At 41.7% G+C, this 17226-nt stretch overlaps 4 protein-coding genes across 7 annotated transcripts in view; 1 reads left to right on the forward strand and 3 right to left on the reverse strand.

Annotated features, from left to right (window-relative positions):
* Positions 1 to 2034: 2034 nt before the first annotated feature.
* LOC125504135 (protein croquemort-like) lies at positions 2035 to 3821 on the reverse strand (the record flags this gene model as incomplete). Its single annotated transcript, XM_048665587.1, is given in 2 exon segments — positions 2035 to 2243; positions 2303 to 3821. A coding segment is annotated over 1 exon segment (58 nt), but the record flags the coding sequence as incomplete, so codon positions are not given.
* Positions 3822 to 5701: 1880 nt separating this feature from the next.
* Positions 5702 to 11181, reverse strand: LOC109542993 (spermine synthase). Of its 3 annotated transcripts, XR_007281291.1 has the most exons (11): positions 10735 to 11181; positions 10135 to 10678; positions 9261 to 10073; positions 8978 to 9089; positions 8798 to 8920; positions 8651 to 8737; positions 8439 to 8596; positions 8187 to 8378; positions 7699 to 8132; positions 7391 to 7607; positions 5702 to 5969 (listed from the first exon to the last, which is right to left on the reverse strand). XR_007281291.1 is itself a non-coding variant. In XM_048665566.1 (9 exons), exons 3-9 carry the CDS (start codon positions 9531 to 9533, stop codon positions 7953 to 7955), a joined length of 1125 nt encoding a protein of 374 aa, XP_048521523.1. In that variant the 5' UTR covers positions 9534 to 10073; positions 10135 to 10678; positions 10735 to 11181; the 3' UTR covers positions 7627 to 7952. The 3 variants fall into 3 exon arrangements, 2 of the variants coding, with proteins under 2 accessions (XP_048521523.1, XP_048521524.1); XM_048665566.1 differs by lacking the exons at positions 5702 to 5969; positions 7391 to 7607 and having other exon boundaries at positions 7627 to 8132; XM_048665567.1 differs by lacking the exons at positions 5702 to 5969; positions 7391 to 7607 and having other exon boundaries at positions 7627 to 8132; positions 9261 to 10082.
* A 25-nt stretch (positions 11182 to 11206) lies between these two features.
* On the forward strand, positions 11207 to 15892 carry LOC109542990 (RNA-binding protein 25). Of its 2 annotated transcripts, none has more exons than XM_019912475.2 (15): positions 11207 to 11606; positions 11696 to 11804; positions 11860 to 12084; positions 12147 to 12308; positions 12402 to 12502; positions 13587 to 13714; positions 13770 to 14072; positions 14128 to 14283; positions 14336 to 14486; positions 14544 to 14719; positions 14778 to 14928; positions 14992 to 15126; positions 15181 to 15271; positions 15335 to 15654; positions 15713 to 15892. In XM_019912475.2, exons 1-15 carry the CDS (start codon positions 11499 to 11501, stop codon positions 15803 to 15805), a joined length of 2409 nt encoding a protein of 802 aa, XP_019768034.2. In that variant the 5' UTR covers positions 11207 to 11498; the 3' UTR covers positions 15806 to 15892. The 2 variants fall into 2 exon arrangements, with proteins under 2 accessions (XP_019768034.2, XP_019768035.2); XM_019912476.2 differs by having other exon boundaries at positions 11210 to 11606; positions 11711 to 11804.
* LOC109542989 (DNA repair protein complementing XP-C cells homolog) overlaps positions 15826 to 17226 on the reverse strand; it is a 5663-nt gene continuing 4262 nt past the window's right edge. The window contains exons 6-8 of the mRNA XM_019912474.2: positions 16613 to 16781; positions 16397 to 16551; positions 15826 to 16346 (exon numbers count right to left, since the gene is read on the reverse strand). Of these exons, the coding sequence (XP_019768033.2) occupies positions 16152 to 16346; positions 16397 to 16551; positions 16613 to 16781 (519 nt within the window). The 3' untranslated portion in view covers positions 15826 to 16151. The remainder of the gene's footprint in view (positions 16347 to 16396; positions 16552 to 16612; positions 16782 to 17226) is intronic.

Below are 17226 nucleotides of genomic sequence, written 5' to 3' on the forward strand. Positions count from 1 at the left end.
TGAACGGGTTCTGATGAGAACAGTGTAAGCGTTCAAGCAAACCACTTCTGAAGATGCAAGCCACTCGTGCTTGCGAAACGTCAGGAAGAAATTCTATTGTACGACGGCCTAAAAACCCATTAGTTTCATCGTTGACTTTGGTGGTGGTCGCAGTGCCATTTAAAGAGCCTGCAGGCGAAATTCCAGCACCAACAACTTGGTGAACTGATTTAGTTTTAAAAAAAGACCGCTTTTCTTCTTCCGTTTCCTTGCAGACTTCCTCACTTAAACACTGAAAAAGCTTACACATCAAATGTGTAGAATCCGCCGACTGAGTAATCAAGAGAAAATATTTGCTCATCAATTAATGCCCCGTCTTCAAAACACTTATCCGCAATGTTATAATTACTGTTTATTGACACGACTATTTAAACACCTGGACATCATGACTATTATCGTCCATGGACGGGGACAATGGAACATTGGAAACACTTGGAGAAGCAACAATTTATAGACCAATTTTGCCGTTAGCAACAGGACAAAGTTAAAGCCAGCGATTTAACATTCAAATACATTTTAAAAGCCAATGTTGCGGTTAGTTCTAATTATTGCTAAAAATCGACGTTAAGGACGCGACTGATTCCAGCATCTGAGAATCGCATCAGCGGCCCCGGGGCTAAACTTAATTAAATAAGCCCAAGTTTCAATTAGCAGGCATTGATAGGAATTCAGCAATTGCGTGCACAAACCATCCAGCGCTAATTGCACTAAACAACGCGAATCTTCAATATTTTGATGGCAGTGATTCAAGGGATTGAATTTTAAAAAAACAAGTGAGCAGATTTATCCAGCGAACAACGTTACTCATTCTATTGTTTAGTTTTTAATCATGCTAATAGATTTCTGCGAAATTCAGCAATGAGCCATCAAGATCCAGTTAAGGCTGCTTTTGACCGAGAAACATGTCCGATTTCGACTTAAATTCTGTACAAAACATGTTTTTCGTCAGATTTGTCAGGTTTTGTTTTGCATTTCTTTAAACTCACGCGCAAACATCTAGAAGCTGAAGAACATTCTTCAGAGTGTAAGTTCGCAATAATCGCCCAATTCAGCTTCGAAGACTAATTCGCAAAAGTTTCTAATAGTCATCGTAAAAGCAGAGTAAAGTGAAAATTGAGAAATTATCACCATGAAAACTGATAATTTCCAGGGATTTTGTCAACTTTCACGAAAGAATAACAAATGCGTTTAAATCCCTGAACACTGCTGCGGTTGAACAACCGAAACGTTGAGACAAAAACCGCAGTTCTAGTCTTCGAAGGGATGATTAGGACTTCTTGAAAAGTTTGAAGCAAAACGACTTTAGACGCCCGATAGTTTTTCGCATAGGAACAATGTCTAATGTCTTCTGCCCACTTTGAGCGCTCTGTTGGAAGCCACCTTGACTGGACACTCCCAGGAATCACATACATTTCCAAGTATATTCTTTTCCTTCCTGGGTTTTAGTCAAAGTGTGAAATAAAAATGTTTATATCGTTTATTTCATAACGTTTCGGCGAGACAACAGCGCCATCATCAGATTTGAAATTCATACAAACTCATAATTGGGCAACATTAGATTCTTTTAGGTCTTTGCTGTCTTGAAACCTCAAATTTGTTTTCTCAAAAAAATAGCTGGTAAAAGAAGTGGTTTAGGCCTGTTCTATGGTACGCAACAAGTCAAAGAAGACCAAGGAACCAAGTTGCGGATACAGCAATTAGACGCAACTGGGAGGATCGGAAGGTTCCCCTTTGAGCAATTTGCACGGTTTATGCAAATCACGATCACCGAACAATAAAAAGGTGAGAACGTTGCAATCGTCGCCTATAAAAATTCGCAATAAAAAACCGATATAAAAATGCGATCGGTGGCTCGAAATGCAGTAAATGGCAGCAGGGAACAATGGACGCGTTCTCCATTAATTACTGTGTTTATCGGCCGCACAGTTTTATCGCAAAATAGCTGGTTATTGATGGACCATTTGCGGAACGACGTTACGGAGCAGCAATACTTACACCACTTTCGCAAAAAAGCACTCGACAATTTGGCGCACAACTTTTCCCTGCCCTTCATTATGTGATCGAAAACGGCCCTAAAATCACGTCACAACAATGAATTTCGAATCACTTTGGCCGCACAGTCACTTTTTCCTTTCAAATCAGAGCCACCACCGCTCGATCACAACATTTCTTCCTGTTTCGGGTCGGATGGCGTTCGTTCGTTGCTGCAAAAGACAAACGGTGTAGTTTCTCGGTGCGATTGCGGATTATTATTAAACACAACCTGTTAAAATGTGGGTTAACTATATGCCGCTACAAACTGCAAATTCCGTAATATCGTTCATTTCGTAAACGAGCATTCAGCTTCAAGAACGCAATTCTACAACCGAGTGGAACGCATTTTGAAAGGCTGCGGCCGGGATTGATTCTCGCTGGTCATTCGAATTTCCACAACTGTGTTGAACAAACAGTGAGTGGAAAACAAAACAAACAGTGAGTGAATCGCATGAGAGAGTCTCCATTGCCCTAAATAGCATAAGCATTCATGTTATAGTGACTTTTTCACCATTTTCTTTGCCTTCGGCCACAGTCCAAACGAGTCGCCTACTGAAAAAACAACACTTAGTTGCGCTTAATTGCTGAGGAAAAATAGGAGGCGGCCATTAGCAAGACGTAATTATTGCCAACTAATAACCGCTGATTAGCATAAAAACATACTAAAGCGAGCATCGCGAAAAACACATTAATTGTTCGAATGGGCAAAGTGTAAAAGCATCATGCTAATTGGCCCATCCATTAGTGGCATTAAACACCGCAAACGCGCGGAAGTTTTGCTCCGATTTCCCAAACTTTTTCGATCATTTCCCAGCACTTGGTTGGACCAGTTCGATAATTGCAATGGCTGACCGAACAATCAATATGCATAAGTAGGAACGATTTATTAATGAGAAAATGCCTTTGAACCAGTCCCAGCTTTCGTTTCGAGTGGCTCAATTAACAAACTATTAGTTAAGACCGGAAAATTCACATTGTAATAATCGGCACCCAGTTCCTCATGACGACTCATCACAGTTCATCTGCAACCTAGTTTTCATGCCTGGAAGATTTCACTTTGACCTGCCGGTTGCGTTACGTGCCTCTCTGGGTTACCGAGCTAATTGGCTCTTACGCAACATGTTACTATGGGAAGAATAATGGAGGATTAAGAAATGTGATTGTCGTTATTGTTTATATTATTCCGCCAAAAGTGCCCAGGAGCAATAATTCCTGATGCCCGACACGCATCAAGCTCCCATCTCCTTCTTCAGTTATCAAACGCTAGCATGAAGCAGTTTTATGACCTCCGTTGCATTGAAATGCAGAATGCAAGCGCGGTTTCACCTGGCGGTAAACATGCTGATGGCTACTTTATGCGAAAATTATACTGGGTGATTCCAAAAACAACGACTACTCGGCACTGAACTTTGGAACAGGGTTAGCAGGATTTCATCAAGGCCCCCGAAGGAATTAGCGTCTTTTTGTTCTACTGTAAAAGTCCCAGTTTTACGTCTCGGCCCGAATTAAGTACCCAGCAGTTGAGACTAACGACGGTTGTTATCGTCACTTCTTCGGCATTAATTATTCATAGCAACAGATTTTGATAATTGACTCGAATGCTAATTCGGAGCGCGAAAAGGTCGCTTCAATGCTGCCAGTTGCGTAACAAACACGTTCAATTGCAAACGACTCTTCTTTTGCTGCCCAGAAAAACTGCGACATTGGACTTTAGCCTATCGACTGGTTTCTAGAAACCAGTCCCAGTCGACTAGAGAGAAAAATACGAGGAAAAGTTAGCGCCTAATCTCCTCTAGCTGGAAGCGCAAAGCGACAGACGCGTTCCTAAACCCCAATTAGCTAATCCACATTTTAACTTGTTGGTGTTAGAAAAATTTCACCCTCAATGTTGAAAAAAGCAATTAAAAACTCTTACTTTTTCGGTCAAAAACAGCTAAATCCACTGGTGCGCTGACACGGCGCTGTTTGTTCGTTCGGTGCGCCGGTCAAGCTCACTCGATTGACACCGAAACGGAAAAAAACGGAAAAGCGCGTCAAAAAACAAGCGCACTACAGCCGCTTTCGATCGTTGTTGCTGCTGCACAGTTACACCTGATCGGGTACCGCAAGTACCACCAAAAAGCCACTCCCCACCCGACTAGCTTAGGTAAATTGGTACCAGTCGATGGTTCTTCTGCGATTGGCTACAGGGGCCACTTGCAAAGTGCGCCAGAATGCGCCGGTACCCGCTCGAGTGCCTTTATGGCTTCAGATTCATCACGCAGAACCTATTGGGTGTTGAAAAAACCAGCGACGGCCGTACGACTTTTTTGCCTGGGGCAAAGATAACATCAATTGTTCGAGCATTTGGGTCGTGTTTGTGTGCACAAACAGCACGTCCAAGATCTTCGATAAAAGGTATAAAGTACGAAGATTGAGATTTGCGTCAGAGTCAACCTTGTCCATAATTGCCCATTTTTTATTTGCGGCCGCATATTTTTCCACTTGGCAGTAAAACGACTCCAAATAACCACTCGCTGGTCATTTGGCATAATTACCGAAGGAGAGGTTTTTTCATTTATTAGTTCCTGTTCAATATCGAGCTTTTTATTGCTGCATTTTCGCTAAACCGACCATTTAACGCCTGTGTGTTCTTCTCTTTCAACACGCTTTTCTCTTTTATGACCGTCGACATCCTCCAGTCGTTTTCTGTATCGATTTCAATTTAAATATTCCGACGATTTCTTGTCAAGTAGAAATTGATGCAAAAAGCATATTTAGCCAAATGCAGTCGTACAACTGATACACGTGAAGGAAACCGAGATATGTTAATCTACTATTGCAAGAATGGCTTTCACTCGGACCAAGTACGGGGACCAGTTGAAAAATACCTACAGGCCAAAAAGTTCCATTCCACTAACATGTTGAACCGTTTTATGGCCATTTTCTGTCGGAATCCATAGTTTGCACTTCCTGGTGCTCGCCTTAGATGAAACCCACATTTCCAATTACCCAATCCACTTTAGCGCTTAATAATACAAGTTTCACATTATTGCTATTACGCACACATATCTGATGATATAACTCTGGCTCCAGGTGGCCACGAAACGTATGCCTAGAAGGTAAAGCCGCTTTAACGAGCAATAAACATTCGGAAAAGTTCACAAATTCGCGGATTTTTGAGGATTTTTATGCAACACCATCGCATAATTATATGCGAAGAGTTTAGGAAAGAGTGGCGCTAATTGAGACGAATCTTCCATTCAAATAAGTGCACCATACGTTATTAATTCGCACAGGATCAATTTCCGCGAAACGGGTAGGGACGATGGTGATACACGCGATGGCGAATGCGCTACTTAAAACAGGTTTCGAAGATGAAATCACTCTGGAAAAATCATTTGATATTGACTACCGCAAAAACTAGAATATTTATGCTAGTGCTAACAAATACTAGTCGATTGTGCGTCTACCAGTAATAGTCAATATAAAACAGTACAAAACATCCGGTTGTTGACAGAATGGCGAAGGACAATTTATTGCTTGAACACACTCATCAGTAATGAAACCGTGGTGGATGAGTCCACACAAGCTTCCTTTCGGGTCGATTCCCAAGTTCTATCGAGTTAAGTTTAAAAACAGTATCAAAAAATAATAATTTCACTCAACTAACTCAACCCCCAATGGCTTTGGGTACTTACCCCAAAACACCCTACGGGAACCACTCGAGTAAATCATCATCCCGTAGTGCTTTCGTTCACAAAACAACACAACTTCCACTCAGGCAACGATGGTTCGGCACCAGCGTCTTGCGTATGGTACCGACAAAGTGTTCGTTTGCGTTTTCAGTGCGGCAATGACAGTGATACGGTACTTTCCAAATTACGTTCACTTTATTTCATGCTTCGAACTCCGAACTGCAGAAAAAGTGCATTATTAGCTTACCTATTAAGTGGGACTTAATAATAATTGGTCCGGTTTGGAACGATTTGGTTTGTGCCGACTAGATGGGTAATTAACGCGCGGCCAATTTAAAAAAAAGCTGGTTTTACAATAAGGGCGGCCTACTTAATTGCGGTTTTTTCAAAACAATTGCACAAGTAATTGCCAGTTTGTTCCTTATAACTACCGACAGTTAATATGCAAAGTATTAATTGTTGAACTTTTCTTTTCCACATCGATGTTTTGCTCTAATAAACGTCTTTACGTGTGGTTGGTCATTCGCGTATGCGTCTATACCAAATAAACTGGACTCTCTAAACGCGAAAAAGCGGTGGTCTTGCCTGTGGAACGATGGAACTTTTGCGCAACCAGAAGTTTTTTGCTATAAAATTTAGTTTTAAGAGAAAGTCTCGAAACTCCAAACAGTGTTTCTTTCCGTAAACGCTATCGAAATTTCTTAATTTACTCTAATTATAATCGAGCCTCCAACAATAGTTTCAAAAAGCAATGGGTCGAATAATGATGTGGGAATTTCTTGATATTGTGTTGCATATGGCGGAGAAAGTGCTTGAAGCAATACATCATTACGGGTTCTTTAAAAAATCCATATTGATAATACCACAATGTTGCATAATTTTAATTTCAATAAGGCTAAAAACGCAATAAAGCAAGAAATGAGACTAAAATTTATCAAATCTTAATTCAAATAAGCGTCTAACAATTTTAAATAACCCCCTGTAGTGACACATCTAAGGCTGAAAAATCCGTAAAAAGTATTTGAAAATTAACGAAAAGACTTACTTAATGTTTTTTCAGTACATTTCTTCTTTTTATAACCTTCTTTAGTAGTCCATCAATTTTTTAATTCGATTAATCATCAGCTACAACCTGTGCAGGTAAATGTATCTGTGCACTTTCACTGCCATTCTACAAGTACGAATTTAAATAATTAAATTTTATAAAAGGTTTTCAAACATCAAAAAATGTTTTCACTGAACTCCTAACTATTGCTTTCTGTGCAATATACAATAGGCGTTGGAAAAACAGGTTTTTTTCAATTTTAGAACGAGTAAATATTAGCTGGTAATTAATGGCAAACCTGCTTGATGCAGGGCAATCATTATATAGCACGAATGGGTTCTGATGACATTTTGCAATTCAGTTTCACCGCATATTTACATAATAGCAAACAATTTGTTTATTTAAAGTGCATGCACGTCTGCAACCTTGATGTCACTACAGTTATGAGTTCTTCCATCCTAAATGCTGCGTTTGTAATTACCAACAATTTCGCAATTAACCGAATTAACTATTCGCAGACCACAATTGAGTCGAAATATTGAAATTTCTTATTTTGGAAACCGTTGTTAATGCGAGTATAGGTGGAAATCCTTACCCAATTGAACAAGCGTACGTAAATAAACACCCGGCACCGGTACCACAAGCCTAACAAACCGCGAAGCTCCCGCACCAGCCAAAAATGATATGCAGAATAACCAGCGTGAAATTCTGGTCGAACGGCTACTGCTATATTGCACCCAATGGTACCACTTTGCCGGGCCAAGACGATCGCCTTCACCGCCCGCTTGATATCCGCGCTTCCACAGCTCAGTCTAGGTAAAAAAATCACAATTCTTCATAAAGGTACCGTGCATTTAAAACAAAAATTAAACAGATAATAATAACCATTATGAAAATACAAACCTGCTTACATACGAATTGCTCCTTAAGATCTAAATATAGCGCAAATTTTCGGAACGAAGCGAGGAACACATTTGTAGAAAAATACTGACTCTAGCTTATGGCAAAAAGCAACTTGGTTGGGGCTGGGGGACTAAACTAGTTCTCGTTAATTGAAAAAGAATAGTTAGTCCAGACTCATGTGAGCCGTTCTGATCTGAGGGCTTGCTTGCAAATAGACGCCCTCAAGTAACAAATAGGCAAATCGAAACGTATCGTTATTCGGTCTGCTGATTTGTCGCTGCTTCGCCGTTCTTAAAACTAACTTGACAGAAAACCCAGGTCTCGTGGAAGCTGGGCACGAAATTTGAGGACGTTTCGTATTTCACTGCAGGCTGCAGTCGATCCAGGCATTGTTTATAAGCCTCCAAAGCTTCGGTACAACCTTGGCCAGTCACCTGAGGACAAATGTACTGTAGGCAAAACAAATACAAAATATTGTTAGGACTCACGTGAGTCATGAATTTCCCATCAGGCTTCAAGACTTGAAAACTCAGTTTCAGCACCTTGTTAATGAAGGCCCACAATTCCAAAGATTTGTCGACCGAAATGGGCACGTCAGTAAGATCGCCAAAAACATAATCGAACCGTCTGCCCTCGCCGATGTACTGTTCGAGAACGGGCAAACAATCGCCAATTATTATCTGGAAAAAACGATCGTGTTATGTAAAGCGGTGGTTGAAAGCGGGGTTTGTGAGTGAAACCTTATGATGAGGTCCATCGTAGTTGTCCATCGCGTCTCCGCAAACGGATCTCATGTATTTGGAGCAGGCTTTAATCACGACCTCGTCCAGCTCAACCATGACCACTTCTTTGGGGTTTTCTTGTAACAATTCGTATAGCAGAGCCCCGTCACCTCCGCCTACAACACCCACATATACATTGCAAACTCTCTGGTGATCTTAGCCGTACCTACCTAGAATCAGGACCTCTTTGCCCTCGTATTTCTCTACGTTTTTTCCCATCAATGTATGTGTGTAGGGCAAATCCATTTCACCCAGATCTGAAGAACCGAATGAGAGCTTAGTTTCAGTGGGAATTATCTTTTGCCAGTTCTACTCACTTTGCAAGTCGTCTAAGACCAATATATTTCCCATGGTTTTGGATTTGACGATTTGTACCTTTTGGTAAGGGGTGGTTTCGTCGAAGACGAGGGCAGTAACATCATACTCCACTACCCTGTTATCTGAAATAACAGAAACTCTCATTGTCTAACGTTCAACCGCAAATTGCAATCGTTTACCTGAAGTAAGATAATACCGAACGGCTTTATCGGCTTGCAAATTTGGCAAAGCACGAATACTTTTGATCCCACGTACTGCGGCTTTAATGTGGCGCTCAATTTCTCGAACTACCTGAAAATCATCAAACAAATAAATCAGCGGAATTGAATAACCATTCATATCAGCGACATTCATGAGCTCCAATTTATTTCAATTTGCTTCAATTGAATGTCCACGGTGGGAATGTTTAGCATTCAGGTCCACCTATTTGCGTGCTAAAAAGTGTAAGGGGCTTGTTCTTACCTCAAGACTTGCAGAAGGTGTTTCTGAGTCCTTCGCATAACAATCTATGGTGATATGGCCCAATTGATTGGGGAAGATTCGCATCGTTATCATTGAAGCCTCAGAAGTGAGAATGCGAATCCAACTGCCCTCCAAACTAAAGTTATTGATTCGCTGCAGGGAGGAAAACCCTTGCTTGACGGCATTCTCAAGTTTATTAAGTAACTCCAAAACTGAGCTCTGGGTATCGTAGAAACCTTCTTCAAGCGAAAAATCTACCAGCAAAACCGCCATTGCTCAAGCGTTTAATCTCGAATTGCCACTTAAGACGTATTTTCGACCACAATTTTCGACAAATAGGCCTAAATCAACCTCACTTTTCGGCTTTTATCACCAGCTGAAAACCCCCCCAAAGGTAAAATTTATGTTTCACAAATCACATGGTTTCCATATGAGATCCAAGTGGTGGTGCCCTCTCTGCACGATTATCCAGATCTCAAAGTTTTATACAAGAGTACTACAATAACCGTTAGAGATACTTCCAACCAACCTCTCATAAAATGTAATCAATAAATCTGTAAATATTTCGATTACAAACACTGTGAACATACAACTGAAAGATGCAATTTTTTAACTTTAAATATAGAAGACGATGTCGGGCACAAGCTTGGCGCAAAAGTAGCAATTTCGGATCGGAACTCAACGAGCAGAAGTACGATGCAACTTGCGAACTGTTCTGCAGCTTTACGATGTCGGTACAGTAATGGATAACCATGTTTTCCAGTATGAATGGAAACTGGATACTTACTATGTTCCTCAGATCGAATTTGCCATCTACAAGGCCTTGATTCGATTAGTTCATGTGGTAGCAGTTTGATGTTACCGTGTCAGTTACCTTTCAGCATCCAGATATTTGTTAACAGCTCAAGTTCACAAGGCATCAGACTTGCGTAGGAGGAGAATGCTCGAAAGACCTGATGCAGAGCGATCAGATCTGAGGCATCTTGAGCAACGTTCACCAACGCATAAGAGAACGCAACTTGCCTCTCTCGATGGTCCTTTAAAGCTGCCTGGTCAACATTTGATGGGGAGGCCTTTCCCAACAACAAATCATCTATCAGTCTTTGACTCGTTTCGTAATGGGAGACGGTTTTTGAATAGCTGAAGTTCGGCTTCAGTTTTAGTTTCTCCTCGTCCCATTGCTTAATCAGCTCATGTCTTGCGATGGCTTCTTTGGTCTTAGCATTTTTTCTTTGATAGAACTGGCTAACCGCCCTGTGAACACTATTGGATATTTCAAGCAGTTCTGCTTTGATAGCGTCTACCAGCTCAGGGCTTCCAGCTTTAATGCACTGTCGGTCGTACTCCTGAAGGTACGCCTTGTAGTGGTGCTCTTGAGAGTGAAACTCTGGAGTGTAGCACAGCTTGTTCACAAACTTCTAAAAGAAACCTCGTGGTCAAGCATCGACTACGCTATTGAGAGCTTTCAATTTACCAACAAATTACATCTCTTTGCGATACTTTGTGCGGTTTTGCACTCCAAAGTCGTATAAACTATATCAGTTATTCGGCTCGCAATGGCATCCACTGCGTCCTTTTGCAATGCAGGATAAGCGTGCTGGACTTCACTTGCTGCCAGAATATTCAAAATAGTGGCCTCCATTGCAAGCCAGGGGACAAAACTGGCGACTTTTTCCCGCTTTTTAAATTCAATTATTAACGTTATTTTGATGGGAGGGTGACACTCGGCATCTTTAGAGGTTAGTTGAGCTTGTGCTCAAATCATGCGGAAAAAGGCTGCAATTCTGGCAAATTTCTGTGCTCTTCTAATCAACAAAACTGATAACTTTTCAGGAAATGTGAACATTAACTAGGCCCAAACTTACATTGCCAGTTGGAATTTTGAATACTGGCAATTTTTTCTCTGACTACTGACTGACCATTGACAATGACCAATGACAATGACATATGAATGACATCCAATGCAAATGGCGTTGACGAATTCATAGTTGATTTCAAGTTTGCCCTGTGTTTTCTCGCACAATTTCTGAGTGCAAGTCGTTACACAGAAGAAGTTACGGCAAATAGAATCAATTCGTGGTTTCTTAATGGAACGTGTCAAGTGTGTGGTCTAATTGAGTCGCCTATCCACATCCAGCGATTGAAAACGTAGCGTGTAAAGTGCCAAAGGATCTGTTAAGGACACATTTTCTTATTTACAGAGTAGCCTTGTAAAGGGGCCTTTATCGAGGCGGAAGAATGTCGTATCCAGGTAGGCCGCCTATAATGCCTGGACTGTCGGTGTATGCCCTGCCCATTGGGGCCCCACCAACCACTCTCATGGCTCCAGTGATGCCCATTCAACATGTAAGCGAACACGTCTCATTCTACCGGCCTTGTACCATGCTGATGTCGATCAAAAGATTTCGTGAACTATTTTGAGCCTATTTTAACAGATGGTACCTATACAGGTAGCTGGAGGACCCCAGATCAGAGGTTATCCCAAGCTGAACACTAATAGAAACGAACAGAAACGAGAGGGTCCTGCAGTTACAGTGTTCGTTGGTAAGTAAAGACGAATTTGGAGCTTTTTCGCATCTTAACGCACAATTGATTGTAGGCAACATAACTGAAAGAGCCCCCGATACCATGATAAGGCAGATCTTGGCAGCTTGTGGCCACGTTCTCAGCTGGAAGAAGGTGAAAGCGTTTGGATTTTGCGAATTAGCTGGACCAGACGCGGGACTACGAGCAGTCAGGCTGTTGCATGACCTAATGGTTCATGACAAAAGACTAGTGGCCAAAGTAGATGCCAAGACTCAAACAATATTAGACGAATATAAAGGTGAGATTAATTTTGAACTTTCCACTGGCTATTTGTGCTCATTTACCTTGCTATTGCTTCAGCTGAGCGTCAGAAAAAGCAAATATCTTCACCTTTGCAAGATGAGCCAGAAGATGAACTTGACGAGGAGACTCAATATTTGGATGCTCTCTCCAAAGAGCGAATCAAACAGATTTTGAATGACTACCAAGAGGAGATGTCTAATTATGACCACAAAAAAGAAGGTGATGTTTGCTTTGCTCAATTTCCCATGAATGCGGGTTAAACGGGCGACTTTTTTTGCCGAATATAAAGTGCTGAATATGCTAGGTATTCAGTTATGACCACGTGGAACAAAGTCCTTGCCGAGGCCGAGGTGGAGGAAGAGAAACGCGACCTCATTAGCAGGGAAATAGGAAAGTTCAGGGAAATTATGAAGGTAAGTTCACCCTTTAGCCACCAGCATAAAACTGTTGAAATGCTCATCAAGTAAATGCCAAGAAGCGTTTCCCATAACTACATGGCTGAGAAGTCAAAGTTAAACCAAACCGAGCAATGATGATTGGCATTTATTTCATCTCTTGCTGCAACTCTTTGCGGGTTGGACAGACAGTCTGACTAGCAAACAGTCGTGGACTTGATCAACTTTTATTTATAATTATATATTAGAGATAAGTTTGCGCTTATGTCGTTGTTGAAACCGAACAGGCATGGAAAGCGCGGCGCAGTCTCCAACCGGATTGTCGGCCCGCGTGGCGCCGCTGGTGAGTAATGAAAGTATGCAAATCACTAAGTTCACTTTAAGTCCTTCCATAGATACAAGAGCGAATATTTGGGTCACAGCGCGCTCTTTAAATCGCCTTTCAGTGGCTACGCAGTCTGTTCCACCGGACATCCTGTGACTTGAATATTTAACACTGTCTACTGTAAGTAATAATCTCCATAGTTCTTCCATAGAGATTATTGCCTATGCCTAGACAACGATTTTGTGTTAACTTTACTATATGCCTCTAACTAAGAGAAAGACCTAGTATTAGCCACTGTAACCACAATCCGTATTCGTAAGTTACGGAGAAGTGGTTTTAGTTCGTAAGTTCACTGAGGGCCCTAAATGAGAGTCTTCCGGTCTCGCAGATAAAAGCAAGTTGTTGGAACAAAATACAACGCTAAGCTAGTGTTCCGCCGATCCTCTTGTCAGCATTCTTTTGAGAGTAAGTTTTTCCGAAACTTGTCTTAGGCTAAGTTAGTGATACCTTATAACTTACATATACATTGTTCTCTCACTGTATTGCAGCAATTCGCATTTTTACACTTTGGGTTCTAAACTGTGTAGGCATCGGGGTGGTGTTTCCTGTTAAATCGTATTTACATTGTCCACAGGTACTTCTACAGTGAATTGTTGCCAAGTTGCAAATGAAATCATTTTCACTTGATTGATTTTTTGGCCTAAGAAATGCGATTTTAGTTTACAAGTTTGCGTGCCACAAAGCCCTTTCACATTGCTGATTGCCGTTTCTTTTTAGAAACAAGAGGAGGAGCGCGAGGTTAAAAAGAAGGAGAGAAATCGCGATCAGGGCCGGTCCGTGTCACGATCCCCTACCCCCAAACGCAAAGATAAAGAAGATCGAAAGAAAAAACGATCTCGGTCCAGGTAAGACTTGCATTTCTACGTAATGGCCTAAATATAACCACATTCATTTCTTCAGAACTCATGATCGTACCCATGACAAAAGTCGTGACAGAGATAGGGACCGGGAGCGGGAACGAGAACGCGAGAAAGAACGAGAACGGGAACGGGAGAAGGAGCGCGAAAGAGAAAAGGACCGTGAACGCGAACGGGAGCGTGAAAGAGAACGAGAGAAGGAAAAGGAACGCGATAGGGAAAGGCTGGACAAACTTAGCACCAAGGAACTGTTGCGTGAAAAGGAAATGGAAGAGGAATCGAAAGAGAAAAAAAAGGCGGAGCGGAGAGCTCGAGAAAAGGAAGCTGCTTACCAGGAGAGGCTGCGGTGAGTTTGATCCATTCACCTTCACAGACCGAAGTGCAAAGTAATTTGGTTGCAGAATGTGGGAGACGAGAGAGCGTCGGAAAACCAAGGAATATGAAAAAGAGCGCGAAAGAGAGCGCCTCAAAGAGGAAGAACGTGAACGCGATGCCAAAAGGCTTAAAGAGTTTCTAGAAGACTACGATGATGAACGAGACGACGTCAAATACTACAAGTATGTCGAATACAACTTGCTTCTTCTTTTACCATCCTATTTAATGCTTTAGGGGTCGGGAGTTGCAAAAACGGGTCGCTGAACGCCTCAAGGAAGTAGATTCTGATACTAAGGACAGAATGAAAGAGAAAGATGAAATGGAAGATCTTCGTAAGAGGATATTCGCCGAAGATCACGTAGACCCCAATGAAGCATTTGAAAAGGTTCGTATTGCAAGAGTTTTAAACGTTAAGCTTTAAGCGCTTTATTAAAACTCATAGGCGAAGAAAGAGCGTGAGGACCTTTACAAGCCGAAACTCCTCATCGATGTTAATTTGGAACACTGGAAGCAGAAGGAGCGAGAAAAGGAAAGAGAATTGGAAAGGCAAAAGGCGAGGGAAAGGGAGAAACTGCGCGAGTTGGAGCGTGATCGGCGACATCGGGAAGAACGCGAAAAGTGAGTTTTGGGGAGATTAAAAAGCGTGTCACTACGTTGCTCTTTGCTTTATTTTCAGGTACCTTGTTGCACAAGCAGCGAAAGAACTGGAGGCAGTCGAAGCCGAGCCAATCGACAGTGATAGCGACATGGACACGAACCACTACAGCCCTCCAGTCCCCGAGCCCGACATGGAATCCTGTTCGAACGACAACTCTGATTCCGCTCAGGTACTCAATTTATCCACAAAACCATTGCTTGTTGGACCGTTTTCAAGGAACTGGCATTTTTAGTGGACTCAAATCCAAGCCCCCGATGAAGACTCAAGACAATCGTTCTCATCGCCAGTAGAGTCTGTTCATCAAGCACCGATGAAAATAACTCTAGCAAAACCAGTTGCATTAAACAACGCACTGTCGCCAGGCCAGGTCAGTATCATCAAAGGATTTACGGAACAATACTTACAAAGAATCGTGTTTTAGAGAAAAAAGAAACTGGATCTTAGAGACGTCTTCAATCCGGACGAGGACGACAGTAGTGCACAAGTCAAAAAACGAAAGCTAGTTCCTTTGGGTAAGGGAATGGTTTGATAGTGGATCTATTGATTTGAGGATTGTGAATGTGTTTTTTTCTCAGATTATAGCGAAGATAAAAAATCGAAAAGGGAAAAGGAGAATGGCGAAAAGAAGGGTGAAGAAGCAAAATCTCAGGAAGAAAAGCGCAAGAACATAAAGACACTGATTGAGAAAATACCGACAGAAAAAGAAGCTCTGTTTGCGTACACCTTGGACTGGGCGCAAATCGACAACGGTCTAATGGAGAAGCGAATCAGGCCCTGGATTAACAAAAAGATCATCGAATATATTGGAGAACCCGAGCCAACACTTGTCGACTTCATATGTAACAAAGTACTAGCGGGTTCGTTACCGCAAACTATTTTGGAAGACGTACAAATGGTGAGTGGTTTTGCTTTCGTTTTGAATTCCCATCGGAACTGTTGTGTTGATGTTCAAGGTGCTTGATGAAGAGGCCGAAGTATTCGTTGTAAAAATGTGGAGGCTACTCATTTACGAAATTGAAGCGAAAAAACTGGGACTCGTCAAGTAAACCGATACAATGTTTGTCGGTATTTTATATTTATATTTCTTACTGTCTCAGTTGAATGCATTGAATAAACATTGATCAATACTCGTATCATTGACTTTACTTTAATTTAATCCCTGACGGAAGACAAATCCGATCAATTGAGTTTAAAGTCTAAACGCGCGACCATGCAAAAAATCGCAATATAAACAATGCGCTAAACAGAAAAAAACAGCCAATTAACTTTTACCTAAATATTAAAGTGATCTGATCCCTGATCTGATCTGAATGTACATTTTAATTTAAACTGAAGATTTTAATGTGTGCTGCCAATACTCACAAATGGTACTTACTTTACAACTTCGACCGGTCAAGGTTTCTTTGTACACAAAGTTACTTTTTTCGTTTTCTTTTTGGGCTGTTTTGTACTCGTTGAAGGCGCCCCGAAGTCGTACTTTGCTTTCAGTCGCTCCCTTATCAGCAACCCCCTGATCAGCTTCTTCCAATTACCGTACACGCGTTTGTCGTGTAGCATTTGCTCTTTACGCTCCATTTCTTCCTGATCCTGTAACTCAGATGTCTCAGAAATGACCCACACTGTGCTGATCCACTCACGTTATCCCAGGCACAAATCAGTTGGTCTTCGTACTCTTTGCACACAACAAATCCATCGTAGCAGGGATGGCTCCATCCGCTGTGAAAATCGAATCCCACTATAGCGGAAGCACAGTCGATGTTAATTTTTTTGGCGATTTTGTTCAACCCGGGGACTGGAAGGAAAGACGACGGCTTATGCAGATCATGGGTGGATAAGTTGACGGTGAAACTCACGCCTTAAATGGACACAACCTTTGGGCAACATGCACGGTTTGAACAAGTCGACATTTCCAAATGCGTTTCTGGGCACCACCCCATTCTCGGCAGTAGGTGGCTCGTAGTCCTGCACTTGCCAAGAGCCGAATATTTCCAACAGTTGATCGGTAATCACTTGATTGGAAAGCTGCAAGAAACGAACCTAATCAGACAATCCTTAATGGGTTCCTTGCGGCTTACCTTGTCCCATTTGGGGCGAGCCTTGAGAAAAATGCACAACTTTCAACCCAGGGGCAGTAGAAACTTGAAACTTTCACAGTCTATAGAAGACTGATGAGTCTCAAACCCATGAAAATTTCAATCACATCGGAACAACTGCTGAATTTTACCGACTTGGTAAAGTTGTCCGAAAAATTGACGTTTTCAGGCAGTTGCACTCTTTGTTTGAAAAAATCACAACTTTCTACCCAGGGGCAGTAGAAACTTGAAACTTTCACAGTCTATAGAAGACTGATGAGTCTCAAATCCATGAAAATTTCAATCATATCGGAACAACTGCTGATTTTTACCGACTTGGTAAAGTTGTCCGAAAAATTAACGTTTTCAAACAATTGCACTATTTGTTTGAAAAA

This window comes from Dendroctonus ponderosae, unplaced genomic scaffold (assembly GCF_020466585.1).
Source record: "Dendroctonus ponderosae isolate FM_Combo_2020 unplaced genomic scaffold, Dpon_F_20191213v2 Dpon_F_20191213_4, whole genome shotgun sequence".
NCBI lineage: Eukaryota > Metazoa > Arthropoda > Insecta > Coleoptera > Curculionidae > Dendroctonus > Dendroctonus ponderosae.